Source organism: Myotis lucifugus, unplaced genomic scaffold, assembly GCF_000147115.1.
Source record: "Myotis lucifugus unplaced genomic scaffold, Myoluc2.0 scaffold_14, whole genome shotgun sequence".
Lineage (NCBI taxonomy): Eukaryota > Metazoa > Chordata > Mammalia > Chiroptera > Vespertilionidae > Myotis > Myotis lucifugus.
This window is the reverse complement of record NW_005871062.1, coordinates 8,224,066-8,235,202: the sequence shown is the minus strand read 5'-3', so window position 1 is coordinate 8,235,202 and position 11,137 is coordinate 8,224,066. Positions and strand designations below refer to the sequence as shown.

The following is an 11,137-nucleotide window of genomic DNA, read 5'->3' as shown; positions in this document are numbered from 1 at the left end:
ATGAAGTTAATTGCCATCATTTTCCTTTGTTCCAGGCTGTTAACAAGTTTCGCCCACCAGGACCAACCGCAAGTAGTTGACTGCAATGATGAGGATGTATTTAAGGCTGTGGATGCAGCTCTGAAGAAATACAATAATGGAAGAAAAAGTGGCAACCAGTTTGTATTGTACCGCATAACCGAAGTCATCAAGACGGTAAGAGAGTTGTCTTTAACCTTGAGGTCATTTGGGATTTGTGCTATCACTTGAAACCAGGACATACACACACACACACACACACACACACACACACACACACACACACACCACATCACACAGAAAAAACCTGATAATTAAAGTTAGAGGCTTAGAAAAGACCAACCCTACCCTCTGTGCTGGGACTTGGGCAGGGTATGACTAGTCCTCAAGCCTCCAAGGTTGGCCTCCTGGGTAATCAGAGTACTGGTATTCTAGGCTGAAATTAAAGAAAGGTAGATGGAGTCATTTGAAAGGGACTATGTAGAGTGGGCAAATCCAGGAACTCAGGCCACAGCAAGAGAATTTTCTGGTGACCGGCCTTAAACTAAAATATAAAGACTTCCAGACCTCAAAGTGGAGGAGGTCTTTAAGGGGGTATGACTAACACATACTGTATAATCTCATACATAAATGGAATCTAAGAAAGTCAAACTTAACAGAAGCAGAAAGTAGAATGGTGGTTGCCAGGGACTTTGGGATGGGAGAAATGGGGAGGTGTTTGTCAAGGGTACAAACTTTCAGTTATACAAAGAGCCTGGTAGCTTAGCTCAATGGATGAGCGTCAACCTATGAACTAGGCGGTGGTGGTTCAATTCCCGGTCAGACACATGCCTCGGTTGCAGGCTTGATCCCCAGTGTGGGGTGTGCAGGAGGCAGCCAATCAGTGATTCTCTCTCATCATTGATGTTTCTATCTCTCTCTCCTTTTTCCTTCCTCTTTGAAATCAATAAAAATATATTTTAAGAAAATAAAATGAGTAAGTCCTGGGGGTCTAATGTACAGCATGGTGAATAGAATTAATATTACTGTATTGTATGCTTGAAATCTGCTAAAGGGCTAGATTTTAAGAGTTCTCACCACACACAAAACAGGTAATTATGTGAGTTGACAATATGTTAATTAGCTTATTTGTGGTAATCATTTCACAATGTATACATATACAAATCATCTTTTCCTATATCTTAAATATATGTAATTTATTTATACATCAATAAGTATACCCCAATAAATATACCCCAATAAATTATACCTCAATAAAACTAGGGTGAATGAGGGACAGTGGGTATGTCAAGAGGAGTCAGAAAAGAAGTTAATACAGTTCTACTATATTAGATAAAATATCTACCATGAAGTCCCAATGGCTGAATGCATCAAGGGTAACAACAAGGTTCTAGTTGGTTTAGAATATTCTTTATCACTGATGGATACACTCAGGTTGAAGATAAATCCTGACAGGATGTGTGATTCTAAGAAATAAAACTGGATGCATCAAAACTATTAGGTTGGGGGGATGGAATGGAGGGTTTAGTTGTGATTTTGTTGTTGTTGTTTATATGAAAACATTCAGAATGATGAAGCTGAAAGGGAAAAAAATCAAAATCAAACAGCCTTTAGCTTTATTTCTCTTTAAAGTTAATCATGATCTCTTGATAAAGGAAAGGTTAACCAACTGGGCTCAGCGGACCATCTTCTCTCCAAGGACATCCTGGGAGGAGTTTGCCTGGGTGGCTTTGAAAACAAGCAAATCAGACACAACACAAGAACACTTAAAGAATTTATATGGCATCATGTATCTCTGTGGTGGTGCATTCCACAGGATGATTGCATATTTGACACACTGCCTTGTTGCATAACTGATCTATTTATTTCCGAATATAGATATCATAATGTCATTGAGGGAGTGATACCACAGGACATTATAAATACGTGGTCCCATGGATGCTCTTTTTTGCATTGTCCTTGACATCCCAAACCCAATGACTTTACTCATATACCATGCCTCTCTCCACCAACTTTTTCCACCTCCTTTAATTCATTGCAGTCCCTGTTTTCCACCTTTTGTTGTTCCAGTTCAAACAATTAACTAGGGAGACTAAATAACTACCTTGATTTTCTTCTTTGTGGTCTTTTTCTGAAAGTCGGGGCCCAGTCTTTGGCTGTATCCGTATACTGATCTTGGACACTGTAGAAAAAGCATCAAATAGGATCATATGACTTGCTGTCCAGCCTTAGTCAATAAACCTGTGGGACTTTTAAACAAAAGTGCAGGTGTAAACGTCCTGCATCCAGCATTGTTGAGCTGTCATCAATGTTCTTGTGTCTGTTTTACTGTTATAATATTAGGTAAATATGGAAGCAAAGCCATTCCACAGGGTCATTTTAAAAAAGGAATTCTGGTTCTGTTTTCTAAAGAAATTTAGAAATTCTTAATTTGGATTTATGTATAGTTTCAGCTTTCTTCAGCTGCCAGTGTGTTATCCATCTTTAGCCTAAAAACCTGGCATAAGAGATTTTTGTTTGTTCCCATATGATCCTCTTAGACCCTTTTATATTTAGAAAATTAACATCTTTCTTTGGGGGAAATTCTTGGTTATTCTGCCATAACAGAATATGTATTAACTTGTAGATTCAGTGGTTCGATACCTATTTAATCACATGCTGATATTCCAGAAGGATTTCTTGCATTGGTGAAAATAAAGATGAGACACAGGGGGCATATTTTTGTTTTTAATGTATCCTGTTTAGAAACTAGAAGTCTTATGTCATGCAAAAGAAAGCAAATTATTTTTAAATGGATAAAAATCAAAGTTACAAAAATACAAGCTTTCAATAGTTTGTTCAAATGAATTTCACTATGTCTCTGTGATAGTTTACTTCGGTGGAAGAAAATATCCATCCATTTGACATGATGAGATTAAAGAAAAAAGCCCATTGGGCTTTTTATTTATTTATTTATTTATTTATTTATTTCTGAAAGTAACATTGAGCCATTCTGATTTTACAAACTAGTATAGTCATGTGAGTCCTGGTGGCCTTGGCTATGTTTTATTGGTGGCAAATGTGTTGTTGTTGGGTATTTTTTCCCCTAAAATGTCCACAGAATCACTGTCACCTACTGCTTTATTAAATCTGAGACCTGAAACGAACCTCAGAACAATCATGTTTGACTCCATCATCTCTCAGATGCAAATACTCTGAGTGCAGGCTCTGAGAGAGCACTGCCCCTGGACTCAGGAGACCCGGGGTCTGGGTTGGCTTTGCCTTTCCAAGGTGGGAGGCTGCCTAAGCTCTGCCCTCTCTGCTTGGGGCTCCTTTCTCTCACCTGCAAAGTGAGGGGCTGGGCAACAGCACCTCTCAGGTCTCTTGCTGCTCCACCATGCCCGGATTTTGCATCTAAAAGCTCATCTAACTCAGAATCTTAACCTTTAAAATTTTTATTTATTATTTTATGACATGTTAGAAAAAAATAGAAAACAAAAGAAACCAAATAAAAATACTAAAATTACCCATAACTAATCTCATCACCCAGAGATACCTGTTAACATTTTTTTTCAAAAAATGAAAGAAGAAAGTACTCATGTTTTTTGTTTTGTTTTCTAATTGTAAAAGTAATATATTTTTTTTTTCAAAAAATACTCAGACAATTTAGGAATGTTTGTTTAAAGAAGAAAGTAAAAGATAACCATACACCCACCACTGAGATGTGACACGTTAACAGTTTTGATGCATTAACTTTTCAGGCTTTTAAAATTATATATGTGCATAAAAATGGCTTCTACAAAAGTAGGCTAATACTACATATCCTATGTTATTTGAAAATACATGTTTATAAATATACTAGAGGTCCAGTGCACAAAATGCATGCACTTGTTTGGGGGAGTCCCTCAGCCACACCTGCACCCTCTCTCAGTCTGGGAGCCCTCAGGGGATGTCTAACTGTCGGCTTAAGCCCAGGACATCCTTAGTGCTGCTGCGGAGGCAGGAGAGGCTCCCACCACTGCCACTGCGCTCGAAAGCCATGCACTCAGCTTCTGCCTGAATGATGCTTCCCTGTGGGAGTGCACTGAGCATCTGCATTGAGCGTCTGCCCCTGGTGGTCAGTGCACATCATAGCGACTGGCCATTCCACCATTTGGTCCATTTGCATATTAGTCTTTTATTATATAGGATTATGAACATTCTTCCAAGTGTTTATAACATTTAGTATTTTTAGTAAATGATTTGCTCTTGTTGAATTAAATCAATATCAAATTTTCATAACTGCACCAAATCCCTCTCCAATGGTCTGCTGTTGTCAGTTGAATGAGCCCTATGTATCTTTGATTGTTTTTTTTTCCAGGGAGACCGGGACATATTTTATTCTGTCAAGTATGAAATCAAGGAGGGCGACTGTCCTGTTCAAAGTGGCAAAACCTGGCAGGACTGTGACTACAAAGAAGCTGAGCAAGCTGTAAGTGTGATGGTCTGGAGCCTCCAGTTTTCTCAATCAAGACTGCGAAGTTATTCTATTAGTGCTGGGGGTGATGAGTACTGTGGAGCCTGTTTGTGAGGGGTGCACATAAGTGCTCAAAGGTGTAGAAAAGTCAAATGGTTGATGTCTATGTTCTTGCACAGACAGAAAGGGCATGAGAGGCCAGCCATGAGATTGGAGAAAACCCTCCCATGAGGAGGGGACTCCTATGACCAATTGGGTGCTCTATTTGTGCAGACCTGAGTTGGAATTCTACTCTGCCCCTAATTAGCTGACCACATTTAACCCATGGGCTCCCTTGTAAGAGGTAAAATGAACCTAAATTGGAAGATGAAAGGGGATACATATGAAAAGACCTTGTTTTAATAACAAGGTACCTTAACCAAATGCCTAACATCTCTATGCCAAACCACAGCTGGTTGTTTAGCCTTATCTGAGGGAGCTAACACCCAGTATATGCCAGGAAGGAAGCCACTCTTTCCACAGTCTATGGACTCACCTCTTTATTGTGTCAAAACATTATTGGTGGAAATGGGGTGTCCACTGGTGGGAAGTGGGGGATCTGTTTCCCCACAGGATGTTGGGGGTCTGGGCCTCATGGTATCTTGAGAAAAATAACTTTCTAAGACTCACACAGAAGATGAGAGATCTTTATTTGTGTGGAATTCCATATCTACATGTCTAAAGTCCCATTTCCCTTAAACCAGTCCTAAAAGAGGTGCAGCCAAACCAATGTCCCAAGTTTCCATTCCATGGTGGAGCTGGGTCTGGCACAGCACCAGGCTAGTTCCCTTCCATTAGTCCATTGTGTGTGGGGGGGTGGGGGGGAGGGGACATATGGCTGTGGGCCATGCGAGTGCATGCAGGGGAGTGTGTCCTCTGCAACAAGAGAGCCAGGAGCCCCAGTATGCAAGAGAGGCAAGAGAGAGAACTCCTTTGTTTAGGAGTTTAATATCTGAAATCTTCCCGTGATTGCAAATGGCCACACCGACTATGTTCCCAGGGCTGACTTACAGACAACTATGTTCCCAACCTCACCCAGACTTTACTGGGCCTGTGTCTTATGGTGGGCGCTCTGGAGCTGAGGTCTCTTCTCTGCGTCCTGCAGGGAGAGGGAGACGTGAACTGGTTCATACAATTTAGGAGTCGCTTTCGGGATTAAAGAATAATGAAAGTCAGACATAAAATAGATGAAAAGCTTGGGCTGGGTGTGGTGTCTGCCCTCCGACTGGAGGGACAGACAGAGAGAGCCTGCCCTCTGATGGAGGGACAGACACAGAAAGACAGAGCACTGAAAGCTGTTTATTACATACTCGAATTACAGGAAGTTACAACACATCTGGGTAGGCCTTTGGCACCATGAAATCCATCCCCTAAACACTGGGTGGGAGAGTCAGACTGTGTGGTGTCCAATCTCTTGACTGGGTTCCACCTTCAGGGCGTGGCTTTGCCCCCACACTGAATTTCAGCTGACATAAATTAAGCCAGAGTGTTTACTAATGGCCCTTAACAGTGTCTATTTGGCCTTCCCTTTGCTCCTTTTCAGTTAATAACGAGTTATTACAATGGTTTCAAAAACACTGCATCCTCTGTGCAGCTGAACCCTGAAGTTGAACTGTAAGAGGAGCGTTTGGCAGGCTAGTTTTAGGGCACTGTGTTCACCTTGGTGAAAAAGAAATATCTCCAGTGCTCCAAACATAACATTATTTTAAAACCTCACTATCTATACTGCCTCTCCTCTGGACACCTCATGAATATCAATGATTTGTAAATAATAATGATTAGGCTACAAAAACATTCATTCTGGTGTCTCAAAAGTCTGTTAGAAAAGAATCTTAAGTTTTAAATAAGAGAAAAGCCATACTTACTAGTAGCAACAGCACTAGGTGCACTTCTCCTTCTGAAAGATTAAAATAAATGGTCTCCTTTCTCTCTCTTTCTTTCTTTCTTTCTTTCTTTCTTTCTTTCTTTCTTTCTTTCTTTCTTTCTTCCTTCCTTCCTTCCTTCCTTCCTTCCTTCCTTCCTTTCTCTCTCTCTCTCTCTCTCTCTCTCTCTCTCTCTCTCTCTCTCCTTCCTTCCTTCCTTCCTTCCTTCCTTCCTTCCTTCCTTCCTTCCTTCCTTCCTATCTTTCTTTCTTTCTTTCTTTCTTTCTTTCTTTCTTTCTTTCTTTCTTTCTTTCTTTCTTTCTTTCTTTCTTTCTTTCTTTTTCTTCCTTCCTTCCTTCCTTCCTTCCTTCCTTCCTTCCTTCCTTTCTTTCTTTCTTTCTTTCTTTCTTTCTTTCTTTTTTTCTTTCTTTCTTTCTTCCTTCCTTCCTTCCTTTCTCTCTCTCTCTCTCTCTCTCTCTCTCTCTCTCTCTCCCTCTCTCTCTCTCTCTCTTTCCTCCCTTCCTTCCTTCCTTCCTTCCTTCCTTCCTTCCTTCCTTCCTTCCTTCCTTCCTTCCTTCCTTCCTCTCTTTCTTTCTTTCTTTCTTTCTTTCTTTCTTTCTTTCTTTCTTTCTTTCTTTCCTTCCTTCCTTCCTTCCTTCCTTCCTTCCTTCCTTTCTTCTTTCTTTCTTTCTTTCTTTCTTTCTTTCTTTCTTTCTTTCTTTCTTTCTTTCTTTCTTTCTTTCTTTCTTTCTTTCTTTCTTTCTAGGCCACAGGAGAATGCACGGCGACCATAGCAAAGAAAGACAATATGGAATTCTCCGTGACTACCCAGACCTGCCACATTACTCCAGGTAGCTGATATATAGGGTGGCGCTGCCCTGGGGGGAAACGAACAATTTCCTGTGGGGCCAGGAGCATAACCTGGACAAAGCCCTTGCTCAAAGGGCAGTGGGTGGCTATGCAATGCCATTTGCAGACTTGGGGGTTGGGGGTCTTTGGTGGCAGAGTACTGAGGTGGGGCCAGGATCCTGCCAATCACCCCCAGGCCTCTCTCTGGACAGCGGCACTGAATTAGGTGTGTGCAAAGGCCCTGGAAAGGACTAGAAACATGCCACATGCTTCAATTGTGGGGTGTAGTAGAGCCAGAAAAGCACAGGCTTTGAGGTCAGATCTGGCCTGCAATCTTTCAAAAGATCTTCACCTTTTTGGTTTCCTTTTTCCTTAAAAGGGGATCAGAGAAATTCTCACTTCAGAGGGTTATTGTAGACTGAAACTAGATGGCAGGCTTGAAGTTAAAGCATAATAATGAATTAACGATCATCAGAAAAGTAATCATAGCTGGCATTTATTGAGCAGTTATTAATAGCCACAGTGCTAATTGTTTTATATATGATGATGATTTATTTAATCCTCACAACAATTCTATGGGGCAAGTGTTAATATTCTCATTTTACAAATGAGGAAACTGAGTCCCACCACAGTTAAGTATCTTGCCCAGTATCCCATAGCTGGCAATTAGCAGAGTTGGTTTAGTAGATCTTGTAAGAATGGAGCAACTTATGCAGATATAACCACTATTGGCACCTTCCCTTTGGTGGCAGAGTGGCTGGGTGCAGAAGGATGGACACATCTAGGGGATGTCAGTCACAAAAGCCAACCTAGAACTGGCCTTTTGCAAAATAGGGTTTTAGTAGATGAGGCTCCAGAACAGCATCCTCGGCCACACTGGTGAACATCAGTGGAGGAGCCATTGTTCTGTCATGGCCTTAGTCATCCATAAGGAACCCACAAAAACTGTTTCTTGAGTTTCAGCTCTTGCAAGAAGTGGCATGCAAAGAAAAACAGTCCAAAGCGGAAATCACAATTGTTTTAAAAAATTTAGGAGCAGCTTTTAATTATTTAGTTTAAGAACTTTAACTCATTAGCAAATTTTCACATGATCAGAACCCAGCACTTATATACTATGAGAGGAAAAGCTCTTTGCCACACCTTGTAGATCCACAATTACTACTAGGTCCACAATCCCTTAACTGAAACCTTTTTGGACAAATATGTTTCAGAATTCAAAATTTAAAATCTTTTCAAATTTTTAAAAATTCTCCCTAGAAATTTTGGAGCAGGATGGAAAATCATTCCATTGCCTGGAAAAAATTAATTTGTATCTTTCACCCTCAAAAGACTGTGCCATCTCTCCTTTACCCCAGTCAGAGCTGCCCTTGAGGTCAGCATACCAGCCTCTGGTCTCTATTCCCTTCCACCTCCCCTTCTGTGTTCATCAATCTTTTGTCCTGCCGTCAGTAATTATCTCTCCTTTCCCATGTAAGTCCCCTCCAGTTTCTTAACTTTGTCCACTGCCCTGATGCATCATACCTTCTGCAAGGGGAGAGCAGTGAGGAAAGCTATGAATATTCACCCAGCAAATCTTTTTTCTGACACACACGCTTATGGAGTGAGTGTCAAGAAACAGCTGCAAGGGGAGTTGTGTTGAGGGACACTGTTGTAGAACACTGTTGGCCTCCTGATTCTGTTTGGGTCCTACACACTTGGACAGTGAGAGCCCAAGGCAAAGGGGCCCAGGATGCCTTCATGGTTTCCCCTCTATAGCATGTGCCTCTACTGAACAGCGGGTTAAGGCTATCTGTTATAAACATGACTTGGTAACCTAATACAAGCTCACTCCTGTTTTAATAGTTTACGTTATTTTATTAAAACCCAGTCAGTGGCACCCCATCTTTACTGCAGACCACTCTTAATTGACTTCAGTGTGTCTATGCACACCCTGAAATTATATGGAGAACATTGTGAATACCGGCATATTCCTGCAGAGGGCGCCATATTCTCATCAGGTTCACCAAGGAGCCCATGACCCTTGGAATACAGTTCATAATCCCTGGACTCCAGAGAGTGGCCTGGGCTCCACAGCAGAGGACTCTCTATTAATTGTCCAGACCTCAATCGCCAGTCCCTGCCTCCTGCTTTAAGCCCAGTAAAAAGTATACACCGCATCCCACACGCTGCCCCTGACTCATCCTGCTTTCTTGAGAGCCATTCCTCCCTTTGTTCCTCCTTCTCAGGCTCACACTTTATGTTGCCCAGTTGACCTTGACCACTTTACACCCTTCTTAGCTCAGGCCTCTTCTCCTCATGAAAGTCTTTCTTGAGCTCACTCTGGGCTCCTGCCTTCCCAAGCTCTTGCCGAATTATTTTGAAATATCCACCTGCAGTTCTGTCTCTCCCACTCCACTTTGCCCAACACCTTCACCACTGCAGAGTCTGACCAGCAGCCCCTGAACGATGCATGAACAGATTATTCAGACACAGTTTGACTGTGAGAGAGAGGGCTAAGGGGCTCCTGGCTCTAGGGGCCAGAGCAGCCTCCATTGCCTGCCTTGTTAGCTTTTTCTAGCAGATTTTATCTTTACATACAATCAGTAGGGTGAGTAATCTTGGGAGGACACAGGTGTTTATATTGTCATCTATGCAAGGGCATCCAGGGATTAAGCATAAGGAGTCCAGTAAACACCTGGGGTCTGTATGTAATCAGATTTGTTTGGGAAGGTCAGAAATAATTAGGGGAACTGCCTTGGACACTCCCCTATGTCTCCCCTAAGTCAGAATTTCGACCAAGAGGGGAGGTGGCCTTCCATACACTTTTCTTTTATCAGAATGTCCTCCTTACAACTTTCCAACCAAGTCTCTTGTGCTCTCCAACACACCACAGTTACAAGTTAACGTAACCACACAGTCTAATTCTGCACCTGACATATTACAGAATGAGCAAAGTATGTACATGTTTGTTGAAATTAATTGGTACAAAACATATCCTGAATGAAGCTTCAAGGAGCTTTATTTAACACTGAAAAATAAATAACATTATATCTGTACTGTTTTACTATTTTATAAGAGGATAAATTAATGTATGATGTCTGTAATTGATAATGATTTCTAAAGAAATTTAAAATAATTATGCACAATAGTATGCACATAAGATGTTCCTAAGTCAATGGTAGGTTTTTTTCTCCTCTGACCAAAAAGCAGTCCCGTGTTCTCTTTTTCTAATACATACTAGAATTTACTAGAAAGTTTGTTTACCAAGGTCTTTGAAATTATGTTACTTATTTAGGACAATATATCTGAATGCGGGTTTTGCTCATTAACGCTGCCCTTTTGCCTACTCTCTCTTTGTCAAGCCGAGGGCCCTGTGGTGACCTCTCAGTATGACTGCTATGGCTGCCTGTACACCATAAGAACTGTCCCCCCGGACTTCGACCCTGTTCTGAGACATGCCATTGAACATTTTAACAACCACACTAATCATTCCCACCTCTTTGCTCTTAAAGAAGTAGAAAGGGCACAGAGACAGGTTTGTGTTTTAGTTTCCTTTTCTCACAGTATTGTTAAAATTTGTTGGATCTTTATGTTTAGGGTTTCATTACCTAAAATAAACCATTGGTCAATAGAAAACCTATGATTCCATGACTGGTGGTGAGGGAGCTCTTTTATGTCCTCATCTGACTGGCATAGGAGGTACAGAGCTTTCTCTTGAGTCAAAGTGATTGGGGTACTGCAATATATAAAGGGCAAAAGTGTGGCTAATCAGACCCCTGGCTCTGAGGCTGGTTTTAATGAATGGGTAGTCAGAAATACATGTTTTTCTTACAGATGGTGAGATGAAAAGATCATTCTAGCCTTAAGGTTTTAAGAAAATTACATTATCACTTAGCCAGCATGAGTCAAACATGGCTCCAAAATATGCAATGGAACCCAAACAGTTGTCACAGCT

General features: G+C 41.3%; 1 protein-coding gene across 1 annotated transcript in view; it reads left to right on the top strand.

The window, feature by feature from the left end:
* The window catches only part of LOC111825105 (kininogen-1-like), a gene marked incomplete at its 3' end in the record, with an annotated part of 30,352 nt that continues 19,215 nt past the window's right edge, over positions 1-11,137 (top strand). The window contains exons 1-4 of the mRNA XM_023750500.1: positions 1-195; positions 4,358-4,468; positions 7,121-7,205; positions 10,545-10,717. Of these exons, the coding sequence (XP_023606268.1) occupies positions 1-195; positions 4,358-4,468; positions 7,121-7,205; positions 10,545-10,717 (564 nt within the window). The remainder of the gene's footprint in view (positions 196-4,357; positions 4,469-7,120; positions 7,206-10,544; positions 10,718-11,137) is intronic.